General features: G+C 38.5%; 1 protein-coding gene across 2 annotated transcripts in view; it reads left to right on the forward strand.

Moving 5' to 3' along the window:
• Window positions 1-21,489, forward strand: part of LPGAT1 (lysophosphatidylglycerol acyltransferase 1) — a 65,937-nt gene extending 44,448 nt beyond the window's left edge. For both annotated transcript variants that reach the window (XM_027641370.1, XM_027641369.1), the window contains exons 6-8: window positions 1,651-1,777; window positions 11,171-11,277; window positions 15,768-21,489. In XM_027641370.1, the coding sequence (XP_027497171.1) occupies window positions 1,651-1,777; window positions 11,171-11,277; window positions 15,768-15,919 (386 nt within the window). In that variant the 3' untranslated portion in view covers window positions 15,920-21,489. The remainder of the gene's footprint in view (window positions 1-1,650; window positions 1,778-11,170; window positions 11,278-15,767) is intronic.
• The last annotated feature ends 34 nt before the right edge of the window (window positions 21,490-21,523 follow it).

The raw sequence follows: 21,523 nt of genomic DNA on the forward strand, positions 1-21,523 counted from the left end.
GCATTCTAGTTGGAGTTAATAAAGGTGGCTTTTCGAGTGCTACTCAGACTGTGCATTGCAGATTTCATCATAGGTCTTCTGTAAAATTAGAGTGGTGACTGTGGGCAAGACTAAGAATCTGTCTAGCCCAACATCTTGTCCATGGCTTCAAGTGGATTTCAGAGGAAGAGTGTGAACACAGCAAACATGCATCATACTTCTCCCACATATTCTCCTAGCTTCTGGCTGTCTCCTGTGTGATAGGTTTCCCAAGCCAGATGGGAGTTTCTGCCTGGTTAGTTAACCCTCCAGTGGATTTCTTCCATGTACTTGTTCAATTCCCTCTTGAACCCAGCTCTTGACATCCTTTAACAAGGGATTCCCCACAGTTTTATTCTCATCTGCAGAAAAAATTTTTTCTCTGTTTACTTTGAAAACTTTTCCTTTTGGCTTAATTTTGAATACGTCTGTTCTTGTATTGAGAAAGATGGTGAACAGTCAATCCCTGTACATTTTCTTCATGCTGACAGTGTTCTTGACAGCCTCTCTTATAGTTGTTTCATAGCTATCTCAGCTGCAGGCTTGAAGAGTATTGTACTTTGTACTAAAAGCTAACACTTCTTACATGCTTTTGCCAGTGGGTGGCTGTTTTTGATAGTCAGCTTTTTGAATGCTTGAAGATACTGCTGGGTATGATGTAAGCATATTGCTATACTAATGTATCAAGTGTGATTAAGTGAGCATTACTATAATAGTCTGAACATACAATGACCTCAAATACAAGGCAGCTCCAGAATAGATATAAAAATTGACAAACTAAATTCAAAGAATCATCTTGGCAATGTGCCCCTCTTTCATGGTTTGCTTTACAGATCTGCTGCTCTCCCTCTTTGCAAACCTGTGAATTGAAGACATGCCAGAGAGGTGTAGTGGCTAGGTTGATACTACCAGCAATAGTTCAGGTCATGTAACCTATATTCAGATTTAAATTTGACTCTCCTGAATAATCTTCATAACAAATATTTTCACCTCCTTTGATCCTTTTTTCAGTTCCTAAATATGCAGAGCAGCATATGAGCATGTACTGGTATCAGGCTTTCCTGGGACCTTGTGGGTGCAGTATCCTCTCCATTTTGAAAACTGACCATCTTCTGTTCCTTGCTTTCTTATCCTGAATACGCAAAGTGGTGATTTCCTCCTTGTGCCATAACTCAGATTTTTAAGAACCTTTGAGGCATCTGCACAGCTGCCGCTCCATCAGTGAGCTGCAAGTGCGAGTTTTACAAAGGCCCAGGTGTAAAGGTGCTTGAAGTGCAGACCAAGAGGCTTGAATGTTTATTTTAGAATTTTCTCTTTTGATGAAGGGTGGGAAGCACCTAACTTTGGGGCCAACATATCACGTGACTGTACTCATACGGTATAGTACTTCTTCTATTTTGTGTACTACAGTGTGTAGGAACAAGAGAAATAACGGTGAAAGTAAAATCTAGGTCCGACTGAAGTTTCTAAGAGTATTTCTGTGCTCTTTAGTGAAATCTGAATTTGATTTTTGAAGGTCTTATTTTATTTGTGCCTCATACCTCATGAAGTAATATAAAAATTGAATAACTCTCAAATAAGTGACATGCACTTTCTGATTACCTTTAATGCCCCATTTCTTTTTGTTCCTAGAGAGCAAAGCAAAAGGCCTCCAGTGGGTGATAGATACAACTATCGCGTATCCCAAAGGTGAACCTATAGACATCCAAACTTGGATTCTTGGCTATCGACAACCAACAGTCACACATGTACATTACAGGTAGGAAATAAACCTTCTACTCTTACACTGAACTCAAATATTAAAAAGCAAGTATTCACAAATTAGTAGCATCATGTTTCAGGATATGGGAAATCAATAGCAATGAGAGTTTTTTTATAATGTGTCTCACACAGCTGGGCAGCTCATCTAAACATGGTCATGGGGAGTGTATTTGAAGGCTAGGTCATTTATTCCATTGTAACATTAAGGTGCTGATAAACCCAACTTGACTTTTTTTTTATTTTATTTTTTAATAATGAGATAATTATATTTAACTTTCTGACAAAGAAATATCAGTTTTTTCACTCAAACCATACTCCTGAGCAGAGCAACACTCGAAAAAGTAGCAATGCTCATTAACACCTAGAATGGGAGATTATTAAAACTTTTCTCATCAGTAGTTTTTTGTCTCAAGACCTAAACTGAGGGAGAGAAAAGTTACATTTTACTTTTGGTTTGCAGTTAAATTGCAAGTCTGAAATATCCAGAAGTATTTTTACACTTTTACCATAATAAATAAGTTGTTGCATTTTATCCCAAAATTATATTATTCTGTCTTATTCCCTTTTGTTGATTTGGGGAGCTTTTAGACTTTTACAGTAAGCTGTCAAATATCCTAGTGTGGATCCCCTGGGTGGCAGTTTTAAATGGGAATGACCTTCTGCAGCATCACTGTTGTGTCAGTGTTGTGTGATGCAGAGTGCAGGCTGCTCACTGGAGCTTCTTTCCACAGCCGTGTTTAAATCTGTCCTTACTTTTTATAGAAAGCTGCCTTCCAAGTTTTTCTGAAGGTGAACATACTTACACCCTAATTTATATAAGATATCATTTTATCCATTATGTTTTATTCAGGTCACCTTAGTACTCTCTCAAATCTCTAGGGTAATTGCAAGTTAGATGTATTTAGAATTCTACTAAAGAATATTTCCAAAAATACTTGCTTTAAAAAGAAGAGAAAGTTATCTTAACTTGAATTAACTTCCTACTTCTAAATATATATTCAAATCTATTTCTGAGCACAAGCATAAATAAGGTGCAACCTTCCATAGAGTGAATTTGAATGTTAAAATTCTTGCAGTACTGAAATTCTAAGAAAAATAGCAGAAATTTATTGTTGCATGTAGGTTTGTTGTTTTCTTCCAGAGGGTCTAAATCACTGGTTTAGATGGACCAAGCCTCTCTATTTGATTATTTTACTTTTTTTAATAGCCTCTAGTTGTTTCAGTTGACCTTGTAAAAACATATGAAGTATGCCTCAAATGGAAACTCGTGCAGCAGCATCCTCTGAAGACCAAGTGCAGGGTGTGATACCTCTGAAATGAGAACAGGGTGTCTTGGTTTTAACTGGAGCTTTGGCTAACTTTCTGGTCCTGGTGATTCTTTAGGCAGATGCCCTCTCAACTGCAAGGGCTTTAGTTGGATGTAGGGTAGGAATTGGTAAAGATGCATTTTAACAAAGTACCCTGGCCCTGACAGTGGGCAGTAGCAGCACAGGCATGGGAAGGCTGCCTGTGTGCCATCCCATCCTTCTGCATGTGGACACATGGGGGCTGTAACCTGCTCTAAGCAGACCTTGCCTCTGGAGTACCCTTTTGGTAGGTGCTGATGGGCCTGGCCTCCAGTACTCCTTTTAACCTACTCAGACTTGTACATGACTGTGAGGGTGGCAACCAGGACCATCTCCTTTTTGATCACGTGAAATTCTCCTCCTGATGCCTTCAGTGGGAGTATCATATTTCCCATGTTCTGCCAGTGGTGGATGAGTTGTTCCTCAGTTATGCCCTCTGTGATTTTACAGAGCTTGCTCATATCCTGCCTTAGCTGTCCCCATCCCTCCTCCCAACACAGTGAATCTTGGGTCTCTTTGTAAGGAGACATCAGCTGTGTGATGTCTCCTTACACAAAGCCTTTCCCTCATTATGTTGTTACTTTTGTCTGTGCCTTTTCTGGTTCTGCTATAACTCATTTGTGAGTTGACTGACATCCTGAATTCCCCACACTGATTTCAGGATCACTTACCAGAGTAATAATATCTAATCTTAGAGGCTGTAGCAGTGCATGTGTAACTGCTGGTGCTTTTTCCTTCCTCAGGGTTCATTGCCTTGCATTTATTGGTATTTAATTTCATCTGCAACTATGGTCATGTTCTTTCTCTCTGACTACTCAGAATAATTCTATACCAGAAAAGTCGTACCACTCTTGTATCCTTTTTTTCCAGATTTAGTGTAGCATCTAGGTACAATATGCTAAGACCTTTCAATGTATCTGGAATTAGAGCTGTAGTTTGAAAATAATACAGTGAATTTTCACCTTCAGTGTTTTCGACAATAACATTTATTTTTAGATATTTTTGTGTGGCTTTAAAAATATTTTTCAGTTTTACGTAAAGGTTATATTTATCCATGGCAGGATTAGCAGATAGCGACTGAACAGCATGTGTTCATAAATTTACTCGTGTTGCATCATCTTCTTCTTTTGCTTATATGGAAATTTTCCTGTTGGATTCCCTCCAGGGCATTACAGCAACTGATATCTTTTATTTTTTCCCAGATCACCTGATCTTACTCATTAAGGGTTATTTTTTAGTAGAGTGCTGTAATGTGTTGGGCACCTTCAGGCTTTTGACAACTTCGAATCATGTGTTGATGACTTGAACAGAGTTGTTGGTACCACTGTGAACCTGTGAAGACTGAGTATATGCCTTGGAAACTGGGGGTGGTGGATAGGGAAGAGTAGGGAACAACCATTCTCTCATGGAGGTATATCTGGTGTTAAAGAAAACCTTACAGCTCTGCTGTCATTTTATTGAACCTTCCCCCAGATTGGGAAGATGCGCTATTGAAGTCTAGTGGGCTGACATCAATTCCTTAGAGCTTGGTTTTGAAAACATAGGTATGGGCAGTAAAAAACTGTCTCTCAGGAGCTTTGCACGTGTGCCCCCTAGGTATTGTCCTCACTTGTCCAGAAATACCGTGATGTCTTGAGCCTGCGTCTGTGTCACTTCTCAGTCGGGAGCAGTTCTGGAAAAATACAAACCACTTTGTGCTGGTTAAGCAGTGCGTGCTACCAACAGCTGTACTTTGTGACCAGCTACCTGATCCTTGTCATGTCAGCCTCCTTCCTCTCATCTCTGCCACTTTTGTTTGGAAATGCAGAACTACCTTTTAATGTGCTGGAAGTTTCTGTACAGTGTTTCTCTCTGAGAACTGGTCAAGCCAAGAGTAGAGGATGATACACTTCATCTGCATAGCTGTACAGCTTGACCAGGAAACCTAAACTACTTCTTTAAGGTCATCTTCCTTGTGGAGACCAAAACATTGGTGTAACAGAGCCATTAGAGTATGTGGGATTGTCAGCTGGGAATGCCAGCATTTGTTCTGCAGGTCACTATTTCGAGGTGGTTCCTCAGTAGTTTTTAATTTTGGTTACAGTTGGGTATTAACTAGTCTTTGCCCTTAACAGTGTAGGTGAGGATTAAATCAGTGACTGAGGTCTGAAAAAGCTTGTGCTGTGCTGAGTGAGCCCTGAGATGGCCCTTGTAAAGTTGGTGCTAAAGTTGATATTAAAGAGCTTCTTTAACTCTTTGAAACAAACTCAGTTAGCAAAGGAAAACCTGAGGTAAAGTGGACTTCATCTTTAAAAAGATGGAAACTTTCAGAGGTGTGTTTCTGTTTTTCTGCATTTGACATGGATGTCTCCTGAAATTTTCATGAAATGTATATTGGGTATGTCTGGCTTGTTGTTATTCTCCTCTTTTCCTGAATTTAGTGTAATAAAAATTTGCTCATCATTTGAAATTCAGAATGTCTTGGGGAAATACATTTTAAATAAATTTTAAGGGTAATTTTTTAAATAACTGTGAAGAGAGCACACTGGTTTCTCATCTGTCCTTTTAACTAAGTTATAGGAAAAAAAAGTGCACCCCTTTGGAAAAAGTAAATAGTTTTGTCCAGATGCCATCTCTACTGTATGAAAGGAAAATCAGGATTTAAACTCTTTTAGAGTAGTCCAGAGCAAGGTATTGATGTATGACAGCAGTGACGAAAAAAGGAACATTTTCTTGCCACTCAAACTGGAGCAGAGGAGACTGTGGAGCTGCTTTTGTTCTGGTGTCTCAGTCAGTCCCTTCTGCTGTGCCCCTTGATCACAACCTGTCTCTTTCTGCTTTAAAGACTTTCAAATCTGGTGATTTCCTTTTCTCATAACCTGTGCCTTTGCTGCAGGGTTATTTCTTTTTCATCCTACTGGGGAGCAACAGAGAAGTGTAGAGAACACAGCAAGGAACCTTATGTTATTATTTTTAGATGGTTTTCTAGCTGATGAAAATGGCATAGAAGGATCAGTTTAATCCAGTAATATTTTTTTTCGAAAGGCTCAATTTTGATAATGAGTTGATCCTTGGTTTTCAAACTTCAATTTTCAGTACAAATGCCATGTTTTTCAGAAGTTCATAATTAGGCTAAGCTGTGGCCTGATTTTCCTCAGGATGTCAAAAGAAACTTCCCTAGAAAAAAAAACATTTACCAAGTTTGAATCTTCAAAACACAAAAGTGTAAAAACTTTACCCATCTAACTATTGAATGACTTTTTGGCCCTGACTGATTTGTCTCAAAACTTATTGGAAAGTGCTGCAAAACTGGGTTTGCTCTCTGAAACAACTCAAGGAAAATATCTAATGAACTTCTTCCAAGTCAGATGTTTCTGGGATTTTTGTGGGAGATTTCAATCCCTCTGTTAAAGCAGTAAGCACCAAAGAAAAGGGCTTGAAGGTGCAAAGCATCTCTAACTAGAGGCATCACTATGAGACCTGCCTCATAATAAGTCTATTGGAAAGATCTGTTTCCTCTTCTCTGATGGTTTAACTTTATGCTTGGATCATTTTGTGGTGTGTGTTGACCCTAAATTCAGACTCCTTATGCTTCCACTTAGCAGGAATAAGCTGAGTGGTTTGGTGTCCATGTAGCAAGACCTTGTACTGGCTACTATTCTCAGCTTCACCATTTCCTCACCATGACTTAAGTTTGGGGGTTACTTCTTTTTTTCTTACACCAAGCACTTCTTTAGTCTAATTGACTTGGTGTTTCTCAGCTGGTCTCCAAGTTTCTCCCATAGTAAGATTTCCCACGTGCTGCAGTTCTGTTGCCAAAACCCAAGAGTTAAAAATCGGAAAAACCTTGTGTACAAAGTTTATTTGATGCGCAGCATTCCCCTCAGGAATGGCATGGGGTTGGGGTTTTTTTTGCATTAGCTTCCTGCTGAGTGATGCCCTCGGATGACCACATCCCGCTTTGGCACTGTGTGGCGAGGATTGTGGTGTAGCAGCCGCGACGTCAGAGCCAGCCCAAGTCACCTCTGACGCAGAGGGTGCTGTGTCTGTGCCGTGTGGAAGTGCCTCGCTATTCCCAGCTGACTCAGCCGTCTTTGTGCCGTAATGCGAATGACTGCTCTGTCACCTTTCTTCCTCGTACCACTTTTTGTTCTGTGCCGCTCTTGAAACGAGCTTTCAGCTACTGAGGAGGTTCTTTTTTTGTGTCCACGTTGATACAGATTTATTGAAATAAACGAGGCTCCGAGCTATAAATAAGATGAAATATGTCGTAGTTGTTGAATGAGTTTTGCAGAAGTGTCTGTGAAGGGCATCCCGTTTGGCAGTATATTTTAATACACTTTTTTACGCAAGTGACTTATTTTTGGTCATGCCTGAGATCTACCAACACCCTTCACTGTCCTGAATTTATTTAGAGTCATTGAAACAGCAAGTAATAATGTAATTTATAAAGAGTAGCAGGTAATACAGAACTTGAATTCACCATAGGACAGATGAGAAAAGGCAGGTAGTAGTACTTAGTGGTATCTATGAACTTCAGAATTTAAATACAGAATCAGAGGTTGTTTCTGCAATAAGGACCACTTAAGAGAGATTAAATGTTTCTGAAAATGCTGTATTTCTGAAAATTATTTGGTGTCTTCTGAAAAATGGCTTATCAGTAGCTAATTCTCCACAATTTCGTATGTATGCCAACACATCTTCAGCAGTTACATCTCCTGTTTTTTAAAATCCTTTCTTCTTTCCTAGACTGTCATTTATTCTCATATGTTCTGGTTTGGGACATAGATACAAATTTGTGTAGTGGTTTAAGGAAGTCACCGTCCCTCACCTGCCCAGAGTGTCCTGCAGTTGTTGTCACCTCTCAGCTGCTGGTAGGGAACCTCCAGCTAGAAGATGGTGCTTCATTACTGAAACAGCTCTGCAGATTCTCATCAAAGTACATCTTTACTTCTACCACCACTTTTAACTTCTCAGGGTGCAGCCTGTGGTATCACTGCTTTTAGCCTCTTCCCCAATTCCCCTGATGATAGCAAAGCAGCTGTTCCTGTGATGAGAAACGAAAGAAGGTATTTCCATTCCACTTGAATTTTCTGGTCAATTTGTCTTATCCAGTGCTATTAAATTCTTTGTTTGCCACACTGGGAACAAAGATGCTCTTATTTTCATGCAATGTAAGGTTAGTTTTGTCCAAAAGTTGGAAAGATTCAAGAGCCCAAGAGATTCTAGGAGCTTCAGATCCTACACTTTGACCTTGTTTCTGGCCTAGGCAGTTCTATGTGATGATGACATTTTATTTTCCTGAGGAGATCAGCAATCTGTTTTCTTCTAATGGCATTCCTGATGTTGCATACTCAGAGATGGGGTAGAGCCAAGGTGATGCTCATGCGCTGACCACATGGACACCTGTTTACAAATTTCATTGAAAAGAAGAAACTGTTTCCTGCATCTTTTAACATCAGACTGGCAGATGTCACATCCAGTGGCCAGGGATGACTCTGCTCCAGTCAGAGCAATGACTCTCTGCAATTGTTTTGCATTACCTGTGTAGAGTTTTGTAACAATAGACTTGCTCAGTTACCTTTCCTGAGCCCAGTCTCCTTAAAGAGAGTGTTCTTTCAAAGCACAGATGCCACCTGAGCCATCTGATGGGCAGAGAATGATGATATCAGCAGTATGTCTAGTATAAATACAGGGGGGTTTAGCGTCGCCTTATCTAGCACAGAAAGGGCTTGTTTCCAGAGTTTGAGGATTTTTTTTTTAATATTTAGTCTCTAATTTAGCTCAATCATTAGTAAGAATGTTCTACCAGCAAAAATAACTCTGAATCTAATTTTTAGTGTAATCTAAAAATACATTTGAAAATGCTTTCAAATACACTAGCACTTACCATTGCTAACTTGTGGCAGCCAGTTTAGCTTTATTGGAAAACCAGCTGTTTTCTACTCTATTAATATTCATTTAAACTGGGTGTAACAGTGATTGCTTCTTAAACTTTTTAGCTACAGAGTTTATATCCAGAGATTCAAGTATGATGGCACTATTATTGATTCCCACAAGAGCCTGGATGGATTCAAGCAGAAAAGTGATGTGCTGTGTTCCATTAGTCTCTCACAATACTGGTGTCACCTGTGCTACTTTGCTACTCCATTGAAGTGCCAGCTCAACAATTGTTTCTAGGGGGTATCTTGCAAGGTCATATGATAATGTTTTCAGACTAGAAGGTACATTCTTGCAAAATATCAGGCTTAACTAGGTGATTGAGTTCTGGAGTTGTTACCAATTAGGTAAGGGAGAATGAAGGCAGAGGTAAGAGTATCTACAGTTTACCATGGAGGCTGTATGTAAAGCCAGGTAACCCTAGACTTTTGTCCTGAGCCCACACACACATTCTGTTAGTTCTCAACCATCTTAAAACTTGCGTAAGCAAGCATCTGTCCTTCAAAAATATACTGTGAAACACAATATTCAGTTGCTGAGCCTTTTTATCTCTTCACAGCAGATAGGCAGAAGAGAGTAAAAATAGTGCTTGGCAGCTCAGTTCTGTTTGGGGACACAGAGTAAGTCTTTCAGAGTGTTATACCCTCAACAGAAATGGTCCTTTCTCTGTTGGTGTGTTTTTTACTTGCCTCTATGTGTTTTAATTTTAACCTGCTGTAGAACATCTGGGCTTCAAGATAAAACAGTTCTTTCTTGCCTGTCTGTGTTGTTGTTGTTCTTAGTATGCACACTAAAAACTTGAACTGTTTACTGAACTGACATTTCATAACATTTGTCTTTCACCAAAGACTTTTCTTCAAACTCTATTTTATCTGAGATAGCAATTGCTGATTTCTGGTTTCTGAGACCAGCTTTACTGGAGCACAGAGAAGTCCACAGTGTGAGGAAGATGTAGGTATAATTGCTACAAAGACTACAGAAATAGCTGAGTTCATGTTGATACCATAGATGGTAAATAAACTTGTTCATCTCCTTATGCTGGAGCTCTCTCTGTGTACCAAAGCACCATTATTTTTAATTCCCTCATTAGAGTAATGCTTTGCTGCTTATCTCCCCCACTTACAGCCTATTTTTCCGTGCATCATAGAGAAGAGAGGAGGGACAAATGACTTGGCAACAGGGGAAACAAAGATGTTGAAAACTGTAACAGCAACAAAAGCATTCTTCAGAAGCATCTTATTTTGGTAGTCTAACGTTGCCATATCTGTTCAGAGACTGCCTACATGATTGTGGTGTTACTTCAAATTCTTTGCAGTGTAATCAGTCAAGACTGTGTTGAAAATAAAATGAAAATCTACTAAGGAAAATAGAAGCATGGTGTCAGATTACAGGCTAGGTGGGGGCTCACCTGGGAAGAGAAACCTACAGTAAAGGTCTTGCATTTCAGAGTATGAATTTTTCAGGCCAGCCTGGTGCACAGATCTCTTCTGCACTGGGCTCCCAGTGAAACACAGTAGATATATAAGTTCGTGTATATATCAAAGTAGAGCAGCAGTGTTTGAGTACAGTTACTTATGTGGTCAATTTTCAGTGTAAAACTCGCATTAAAAATTTCAAAGAAAGCTGCTGGCATCCTTTGAAAAGCACAGAAAACATGTTTTCTGGGGTATGGAAGAGCTATTGGTACTTAGTGATGTCATTATGTGGCTTCTGCTTGTTGAAATGTTTCTTCAAAACTGCAGATGAATTTTCTCAGTCTTTTATTTCATTCAGTGTATGAACTTCATTGCTTCTCGGTTTGTTTTTTTTTTTTAGGGATAGTAATACATATAGTGTGGTGGTATTGTATTAAAAAACCCCTTACTAGCAACTTACTAGCTTTTATCAAATACTGTAGTACATTATTTGATAAAGACTAATGCTTTTGTCTTCTGGAGTATTCCAGTTTTGTATCCTTAATTCCTATGTGATCTGTGAATTGGAGGAAGCATGAACCATGCAGTTAGACTTATACAGAAGTCTTGTTCTCTGTGTTTTGTGTAAGGCTGGGACAGAAGGAGAAGAGCTTTATTCTTCACATGCAGAATACATTTTCCAGCTTTAATTTATGTTTGTTTCTTTGGTAGGATTTTTCCAGTTAAAGATGTACCTGCAGAGCCTGAAGCTCTCACAAACTGGCTGTACCAACGATTCATTGAAAAAGAGGACCTCTTGACACATTTCTATGAAACAGGTAGGATGATATCTGACAAAGAGAATTGTGCTTTGCTGATGACTTTTCTTACAAGGATCTCAAAATGGTGTAAGAATGTGTAAGCATTCTTCACATGAATACAGGAGATATAATTTTTACTACTTTTTATGTGGCAAAGAAGTGTGATTAAAAAATTATCTATGAAAGGTGAATTACCTGAGTAACATTAGAATTAGGGTAGTGTTTCAAAACTGTCAAATTCAAAGCAGATCTAAGGAAATACTTTTTTTTTCTGCAGTAACATACAGCTCAGCTGTGAACCTTGCTGCCATGAGATTTTATTTAGCAGGATGCAAAGAGGTGGTGAGCATTTAAATGTACAGTAAAAGTATTCAGAGCTTATGTTAAGTTTGGAGGAGATATAAAACCTTCAGGGTTCGAAGTTTTTGACTAAGAAGGATTAAATAAGACCCTTGTGTGAGGCAGGTTATTTTATCTGCTTAGTGTGGCTGTTTAGCATGTTCCTCTGACACTTTTGCTGTTAGAGAAAGCTGATCAAAGTTATCTGCAGGTCTGTTCCAAACCCATAGTCCTCTTCTGTTTCATGTTAAACTAAACCAAAGGATGCTCTAATTGGAAGGGTCTGTGAGAATAACATCACACAAATTCTGTGGAGCCTTGCTCTACAGCCCTGTGCTGTCAGTACTGACCTCCTTGCTGCAAGGATCACTTCTGTCATCATAAACTTTCAATGTTAATGGATCAGTGGAATTTGAATAAACTTGGGACATTAATAGCATTACTTAAGGGGTACTGGCAAATGTGATTTAAAATATCAGGTAAATATTTTGAAACTGTCACTGGAGAAGTTTCCCCAAGGCTCTTTTTTTTCCATCCAGTTGATACTGAAGTGTGTCATCTGCCCTCCAGTGGGGAGGAATTGAGAGAATGTGTTCAGGATAAAAAATAGAGGAGTTCATCACAATAAAAAAGAAAAACGAAGTCCAGAGAGGAAAAAATTGAGTTTTATTTCAATACACAGGCAAGGAAGTTTCTAAAATGTAGACTGTCTCTAAAGGAAAATATTCTCTTCATTAGCAAATCACAGTTGTTGATGGAGGAAAGTGTTCAGTCTCGCAAATCAGCTGAGTTTAGTATTCCAGGGTGACTGTTAAACAAAGGTGCTGATTCTGTCAGATGATTTATTGCAAAGGCTGCTTTAATTCAGTTTTGAGTGCTTAATTTGTCAATCAAAATGCTTAAAAAGATTAATAGAATTCTTTAACAACCCAGAGTTTTATTTTGTTTTATGAAATTCTACTGCCACTCAGCCATCATTGATGGCAAAAGTCAGACCTGCTATATAAATTACATCCAATTGTATATATTGGACTTTATTAGACAAATAACTTTTGTGAGTATCTTTAAAAATACAAGTGTAGTCCATACATTGTAAAGAATTATTGTTATTAAGACATTATTTTATAAATACCATTGAAATAAGTCAGATCCGGAAAATCTAACTAGTCCAGAATTTCAGAGAGTATAATGAATATAATCAGATTTATTCATGGAAATGTACTTCCAAAATGGGATAATTGGTTATAATTTGCCAGTGTAATCAGTATGAATTAATAAGACATGTTTTAAATGTAAATTCTATGACATGGACCTTATTAGGCATAAATTAGCATAATTTAAAGTTACTGCCATTTATGCCAGTTGAGAACATCCTTGCATTGCTTTTGTTGGCCTCCTGGAAAAGTGTTTTTGGAAACCCCCTGGAAAAGTCCTGAGGCTGAATGTGAGGGGAATCCCTGAAGCTGCTCAAGAGTCCTCTTTGTACTGATGTATGGTCACAAGTTGGCATGGTTTTAAGACTTAGTGCTGTTTCAGCATTTCGATTTTATTTTATTCTTATTCTTATTTTTTTCTTATTTTAAAATACCCACTGCTTAGGAACATGTCTCTGTTCATGAAGCTTATTTCATACATCTGGAATAACATTTAATGCTACATGAAACTTTAAAAGTTTTCATTGACAGTATCATTAGTAGGAATATATTCTTTTGGCATATTTTTATTTGGGAAGACAAAGGAAAAAACCTAAAGCACCTTTTTCCTTTTTGCTATATTCTTAAGTGTTAAGAACTTTAATTGTCTGGGGAAAACCTGTAATATTAGACCTTGATATTAAACCCCCAAAAAAGTATATACCTAAAATTTGAAATGAAACCATCTCATAATTTCTTACAGGTGTAATTTACACATTTCATTTATAAAATTAAAGCCATTTAGGGTTAATAGCTCTAGGTGTAAGTAACAGACTCATATTTTAGCAGCTTGTAGAAAATTTGTATGGGCAAGTTCTTGGTTTCTCTGAAGTGTTCAGCAGGATAACCTTGAACATCACAGTACACAAGTGAGATTACATATATCAGGACAAAAACACTTGGGGACTAATTAAAAAAAAAATTTAAAAATGCAACTATAAACTAGGAGTAATTGTATACTGGAGTCATTGTGCTCCTCATTCACTATGAATCATAGAATCATAGAATGATTTGGTTGGTAGGGGACCTTGAAGATCATCTAGTTCCAATCCCCCTGTCATGGGCAGGGACACCTTCCACTAGACCAGGTTACTCAGAGCTCCCTCCAACCTGGCCTTGATGGAGCATCCACAGCTTCTCTGGGCATTGTGTTCCAGTGCCTCACCACCCTCACAGTTCTTCCTAACATCTAATCTAAACATGCTCTCTTTCAGTTTGAACCCATTCCCCCTTGTCCTGTCACTACATGCTCTTGTAAATAGTCTTGCCCTGCCTTTCCTGTAAGTTCTCATAAGAGCCAACTGGTGTGAGGTAACTAGAAAAGTAAGCAGTGTCATCCTACGGGGCAACAGGAAACACCCCTCATTGTACCAAATCTGAAACTTCATCTGGACATTCTGCGTACATGTCCATCATCCCTGTTCGAAAAATATGAATTGAACTGGGAAGAGGGAAAGATAATAGATGCCGAGATGATTAAGGGGAAGGAGTCATCGTTTCTGTGAAGGACAGCTGAAAGTACTTGGCTTGTCTCAGCTGGGAAAGTGAAGGATCAAAGATACGAGTTGGCTTGGGAGAACGGAAAGAGACAGTTGCCATCTGTATGTACCAAAGAAAAAGGAAAGTTATTTAAACCGGAAGTCATTGTCTGTACAGAAAAACCAATGGGCCATAGAAGTACAAATGCAGTGTAGAAGTGGACTAACAGAACCTTGCTGTGGGAATAAATGATGTGGCACATCTGCCCATATGTGAAAATGTATATCACTGAGAGGGGTTTTTTTAGGGTTTTTCTTAGATAGTTGTTTTTGGTTTGGTTTTTTTTTTTTTTTTTTATTTAAGAGCATTCATGGAGGAAGAAAAGCTTTGTCTTAAATGCTTGATTGCAGTTCCTTCAGTGATTGCAAATGTGAAGCACAGAGATAAATTGCTGATGACATCTAATTGCCCAAATTGTGTGGTTCCTGAGATTAAAAATTGACACTGCTGTGTCTTGACTCTTTGAATCATTAATTTCACGTTCTTCTGTGAGAAGTTGAGACTCCATAATGCTGCAGCAAATACATAATTTTCTCTGGTGTATTTAGAGTTTTTATATGCACTGTTCAAGCTGAACAACAACAAAAGTGGTTTGTATCATCAAGGCTTTGTGCATCTCAGTAAAATGTAAAACAAATTATTTGATATGCTGATGTAAATATATGCAAATAGTTAGCTTATGATCATAAAGCTCTGATGTATTCAGACACATTTAATTTAGTGTTGCAAATCAGAAGAAGCCAAAATATGGAAAAATTAAATTTTATTATTGTCAGCTGTATCTCTTTCCAGTCTTTCCCATCTAAGCAAGCATTTCAGTAAAGTATCTCTGGAAAACTCCATGGCAATGTTTCCTTAGTCTGTATGACTGACTGGCCAGTGAATGTTCAAACAACATGTGGAAGCTGTTGTTTAAAAAAATGCGTGTGTTCATCTGTGTGTCTTTTCAAGAGGAACCTCAAGAATGTCTGTGTGTTACTTCTTCACGGTATACAAACCCATCACCGGGCAACTGTAAAGTTTAATATGGAATCCATTCGATTTGATCATACAGATACTAATAAAACTTCAAAAATAACACAGAAAACTTAGTTGACAGTCAGATCTCCCTGCAAACATTGAGTACAATGAGGACTGCTGCTTCTAAGGAATGCTTTGAATTTTATGCTTAAAGTTTCTAAGGAAATGAAAATTTTTCTTATTGAGGGTTTGGGGTTGTTTTTGGGTTTTGTTTCGTTTTGTTTTGGTTTTTTATTTTCTTGAAGATAACCAGTAACACTGGAGTATCTTTCACGAGTTTTAACAGCACAACACATAAGAAACTAATTAATCATTTGTGGGCACTGTTGCTGGGACAAGCAGTGGTGGTAAAGAGTTGTGCACTAAGGCTGTCGTTCCTGCACAGAAGCATTAAATGTGTTTTCTTTTCTCTTGTAGGAGCTTTTCCCCCACCGAAGGGTCAAACAAAAGCTATTTCTCGGGAGATGACCCTCAGTAACCTGTGGCTAGTTGGCATACAATCACTTGCATTTTTGTCAGGCGGTATGTGGTACTGCATCTTTCAGTATTTGTACCATTGCCTATTTTAAAAGTGGAATGGGACCTGAGGACACAATGGGAATCCAGGCTCTTGCAAATGAGTATCATGTTGTATGTGCAAATGTGAATATTCAAGAGTAAAGGAAAATACTGGACGGACTTTTACCTCTCTTTGGGGGAATTTTAAACTCCACTAAAAGTGAAGATCAGTAACATAGTGACCTGATGATGTATTATTTTAAGAATTGTCTGTATTTTTAAAAATGTATACTCTCACCCACACTTAAGCAAATTCAGCATTTGGACAAAAGGTGCAATCGTACAACCACCGTAGAAGAATGTCTGTGACAAGAAAGCTTTGTCACCACAAGTATTTCTTGGCATGTAGTTAGAGCTCAGAAAATTCAGCAACTTGTCTCTTCAGTAGTGTGTACAACATTGGTGTGGTAGAGGTTCCTCATTTGCACAACTTGTACTTTATTGCAACTCATTGTGCTGGAGTCAAAGATACTCGACAGAGCTCTTGTCGGTATCTTTTTGGCTACACAGTCAGCAGTTGTTGTACTAGACACATTGATCTAAACCCAAGACCCAAATAAGATCTAGTGTCAGGTCTGTTTTGTGAGGAATTGGTCCTCAAAAATGCATTGCAGCATTGTAGTGTGATTAAAAGCTATCCACATGTGATGAATCAGCCCATCCCTGCTGTGGTCTTACCATCAGCTCTCCCAGTTCCGTGTGCTACCAGTATCTCGTATTGTGAGGAAACTTGGAAAATATAAAGTCACTTGGTTAATTTTCCCTCTTTGTTCAGAATGCTTCTCAGTGATTGTCATCAGTTTTGAAAATGCACTTTTAAAGGTAAAAATACAGTGAAGGAAAGACATTAAACTTAGGGAATAGAAGAAAGCTTTATTTGTCACACATTGGAAGCCAGAGCAATTCTAGCTGTTGCTGAAGGTCTGCTGGTGCTGCTGGGGATTTTTAGCCACCTTTGTATTTTGTATACTGCAGTCCAACCAAGGTGACCTTTGGGTGGTTTATAGAGGCCTTTTTCTCCCTGCTAATTGCAACAGCGCTAAATATACTTGTGGGAGAGTTTTTAAATAATTCAATGCCAACCATCTTAATGTTTTGCTAAGGAGTAATAGAAGAAAAACTAGTTTCTTAAAAAGAAAATATAGGTATAATTGCTATCATAAATCTATAGGAAGATACTATTGAAAAAAAAGTATGGTAATTATTCTGAATAACTACATGGAGGGCAGTATTAATTAGCTCACCACTGTGCTAAAATCTTACTGAAAGAAGATGAGTTGAACTGAAGGGCAAATGAGAACAGAAGACACTTTCAGATGTGTAGCACAGGATACTTTTGAAAGGATGTCTGTGATGTGTTGGCATTGTGTTTATGTGATTATACAGAGATTTGTGAGAACTGTTCCTAAAATAAAACTAATCTGTCTAAATACAAGCAGGGTAGCCAGAACTTCAGATGTTGGCATACTGCCTTTTACAGAGTAATTTTGTTGAGAACAAAGTAAGCCCTCAGTAGTTTTGGCTCTGAGCATGCAATATTGATTCCCCTTCTCACTCCCTCTGCTGCTACATGAATCACAGTAGGTGGTGTGCAGCATACAAAACCTAGCCAGTGTTCCCTTTCTGTGGGGGAGCAAAGAGCACACCAAAACACGAGGCAATGCCAATTTCCCCGGCTTTGTGGAAAAATACCTTGTCAAATATGCCACCCCTGTCCTCACAAATGTAGCAGCGTAGCTGCACCAGTGCAGCCTGGAGGCAAAAGATATTAGTTGCCAATAGCTTCATTGTTTAAGGCAAGATACTGTTTCTAAATACCATCTCTTTACACCTCAATTCTGGTGTAATGTAAAATCCATTAAAAAGAGGTAGGTATGCCCTGACAGGGAGGCAGTCTGAGGAGTATTTGGTTTTTTGTGTTGCTCTTGCTTAAGTCCAGCTGATGGAATGAATGTATTTAATCTGCTATTTTACAGGAGGGTGTTGGGGCAGCCCAGCAGCATTACCCTGTAAGTGGTTATTTCTGCTGCATGTGGGACTGAATCTTTAAAACTGCAAAACACAGGTGGCAAGCTGCTTACTACTGTCCTCCACCAGGTAGTTTCATCAGAACCACAGATGGCCATAGTACAGCTCGTTTTATTTTGAGCTAGGACAGACTGGAGTGATATAAAAAGGGAAGTTTATATAAGCAGATTGCACAGCAGTTACTCACATCAGGAGATTGTTCTTTACAGACGCTGTGAACTCCTTTTAAGAGCATCTTGTTTTTTCAAAAGCAGTGTTTTTATTTTTTCCCAGTGGGTTGCAGTCAATAGCAAGTGTTCACGTGCTGCCTAAAGGAATTAGTAATGCGCAATAACGTTTCAGATAAGATTTATCTGGTCCTGTTCATTTTCAGTTTGTTCCTCTATAGTTCTTACTTTGTTTTCAAGCACTGATTTCAGTTGTTTCAGTAGGGTGAGTAAATAGTATTTAGGTCCTAGGCTTCTTTCCTGCCTGCACTGGAAAATGTGAAGAGCACCTGACTTGTGTCTCCTCATGGTTGAGTTGCTGTAGATGACAGTGAAACAAAACCATTGTTAAGCAACTCCAAAGTACCCTCCCAGTGTGATCTCGGATGCTGCTTCATGAAAGAGAATAAATTGGATTGAAGTTTTGCTATGAAGGGAAAAACTAAAGTGGATACAATGTCTAGGAAATTCTGTGCTGTAAATACGGTGCTGGTCCAGACTGTGTGGAGCTTAGCAGGCTACTTTGTAAAACATGAATTCCTGTCGGTTGCAGTTCAGTTCTACCTTCTGGCAGTTGGCTGGTGTTATGGATGTAGTGGGCATTTTGCTGCACGATCCATGGGCCTTCCTCCTCTGGAAAGTTCAAAATGTGTTTGATGGAAATTATGTTAATGAACCATACAGTTGATCACAAATGAATATAAGTTTGAATTTATATTAAGAGGAAAAATAATAGAAAAATGTATAAAATTATCAAGAACGAAAAATTCACAGAAAAAAGTGCTAACTGAAAGCTACAAAGTGAGAACAGAGCAATTTGAGTTTATTGCAAATAAAGGTGATTCTCTGCCAGGGTTGCACACAAAACATCTCTACATTTCTACATTTAATTGTTCATAAACAAGTTGTTACAATTGAAAATTATGTAAGTCCTCATGGTTTAGCTTTGCTGCTCTTTGAATTCTCATTATGCGAAAAGCATCTGCCCATCCACACAGAGCAGTGTTTCTTCAGTGCCCTGGGGTGAGTGTGCCTTCATTGTGGGTGTACTTGGACTCCATGTATGGTTCTGTCTAGTTTTGCAACTATGGTGTCTCTTGCAGGAGGGATTTTTATTTTAAGTTGCTCTCAGCAGATGCTGAAAAGTGAGATTTCAGTTCGACTCGCTTTACTGGAAAATTAAAAGCTTCCCTCTCCCTCCTCCACCCCCACCATCAAAAATAAGATGCAAAAATTGTATTGCAGTGAAAATACAGGCATCACTGTGGTACTGTTGATTATTCACTTGGTTTGCAAATGATCTAACTTTTTTTTGTCTGACACTGCCATAAAGTGCTGTTAACTTTTTTCACCTGTTTGTACAAGACAACAACAGATACCGATCACTGTGTGTGACAGGATTCAACTGCTCCGCTTTGCCTTGACAAAATTTTGGGACCAAAGGTACTTAAAACTGGGATTTCCAAGTCATGAGCCCAGGGTTGGGTGCATTCTCTTGACAGTCAGCTGGAGATTTTGTGGTGATCTGAAACAATCACATTAAATAATTATACATCTGGGATTCTGTATTGTTTGGAAATAATGGAGCCATATGAAATAAAGGGTTGTTTTGCAAAATTGCATATTTGATAGTTTTTACACTTCTTTAAAAAAAACCTCAAAACAACAATTGGAAGAGCAAATGGAAACTGTACTCTGGTTTAAAATGTCTGCATACATTATGAATGCTTCTGAGCAGCTCTACTTCTTCTGTAAAAACTGTAGACTACCTGGCTGTGATACAAAATAAGTCATTGAAAGGATTCTAAGCATTTTAAAGTTAGACCTTTTGTTTTATCATGGGATAATGAAGTCATTATTCACTGAACAGCTGTCCTATTAAAGTGAGTTAGTTCCTTAAAATTACTCTACCATGATGTTCATATTGTATGATGAACAGGGTTTTTTTTGTACCAGTTATTTTCTCCTCCAATTTTCTCCTTCCCTCCTGTGTTACCTGTGTTTTTGTTTCATATGATAAAATGGATGTGGAAGCCTGGAGGGACTGTCAGTGGTTCTGCAAAGGGTGGGTTATGTTTGGAATTATTTTGCTGAATTTATTTCATTGGATTTTTTAATAAGATCTTTTCAGCAGCCAAGATGTCTTTCAGAAATGTAGACAGATACCAGAAGCAGCATTTCTATGTGAAGATTATAAGGTTTCTTTTCCTTCTTTTTTGTGTGTGTGGTTGATTTTTTTTTTCCAAGATTATTTCATATGCTTCTAATCCTTAATAGATTAGATGATTTTCTTTGGTTATATTTATTGTGCTTATAACTAATAGATACACACCCTTTATTGTGCTTACCATAAACACAACAAATAGTAAAATAACACTTTGGTTCACTACACAGCTGCAGTGTTAATTTGTGATAGATAACATTGTTTATTAGAACATTCATGAGGAAGGACAGAGAGACAAATGTTTCTATGCCAAAAGTGGTAAGGGCAGGAGTGGAGCAGTAGGGAAGAGAGGGGAAAGCAGCTTCTGCAGCCCTGCCCTCACTCACTCCAGCGCCCTCTGGAAGCTGTGCCGGTGCTCAGGCTGTGTAATTTCTCTGCAAGTCACTGTGTAGCAATGAATCTTAAAGTTTCTGAGTTGAGGGCATGCCAAGAGCAGAACCTGAGACCCCATCGACCCTGCATTGCCACCATCCTAAAATGATGTGACTCCAACCTCCTTGCGAGCAAGTCCGTAATTACTGTGAGATACGTGTATTTTTAAAGAGTGATCTGTTTTTAAACAGCTCTAGCTAGGCAAAGCAATATCAAGTGGAACAGCACCATTCATTCTGTGGCCCTGGCATCTCTCCCTAACAATAGCTCTTAGCTCCATGTCACCTTTTGTGTTAACTGCTGGTCTGCAATACTGCAACATGTAATAAAGGAAAAAGGAACTCCTTGGAGCATCATGAGACATCTTGCACAATTTCCAAAACAGCGCCATGGTTGTAGTGACGTCTACCTCTTTGTTTCCCTTCTGGGTTTTGTCTTGTTTTTCTGTGTGGTGTTTTTCTGTGAGGGGTGGGGGGAATCGGGGAGTGGGAAGGAAAACTTGAAATCTCAATATTAAGACACTGGTGGAGGATCCAGTGCTTACCAGCGGTGTTGTCATATTGAAAAAGCCATTGTTTTTAATTCCTGCCTAGTATGAAATGTTTGTTTTAAAAAATCCTTCCTGCTGGAAAGAAAAATGTATTTTTAAAAAGAAAAAACATCCCTCTTTTGGCTATGAGAATGTCAGCTGTATGAGTTGTGACCATATCATGACATGCTGATCAGATAAATAAATTTTTATCTCTCAGGACTCTATTGTATTTTTACTGTTCTGGTAACTGTCA

Source organism: Corapipo altera, unplaced genomic scaffold (assembly GCF_003945725.1).
Source record: "Corapipo altera isolate COAL_440 unplaced genomic scaffold, ASM394572v1 48b, whole genome shotgun sequence".
Classification (NCBI taxonomy): Eukaryota; Metazoa; Chordata; class Aves; order Passeriformes; family Pipridae; genus Corapipo; species Corapipo altera.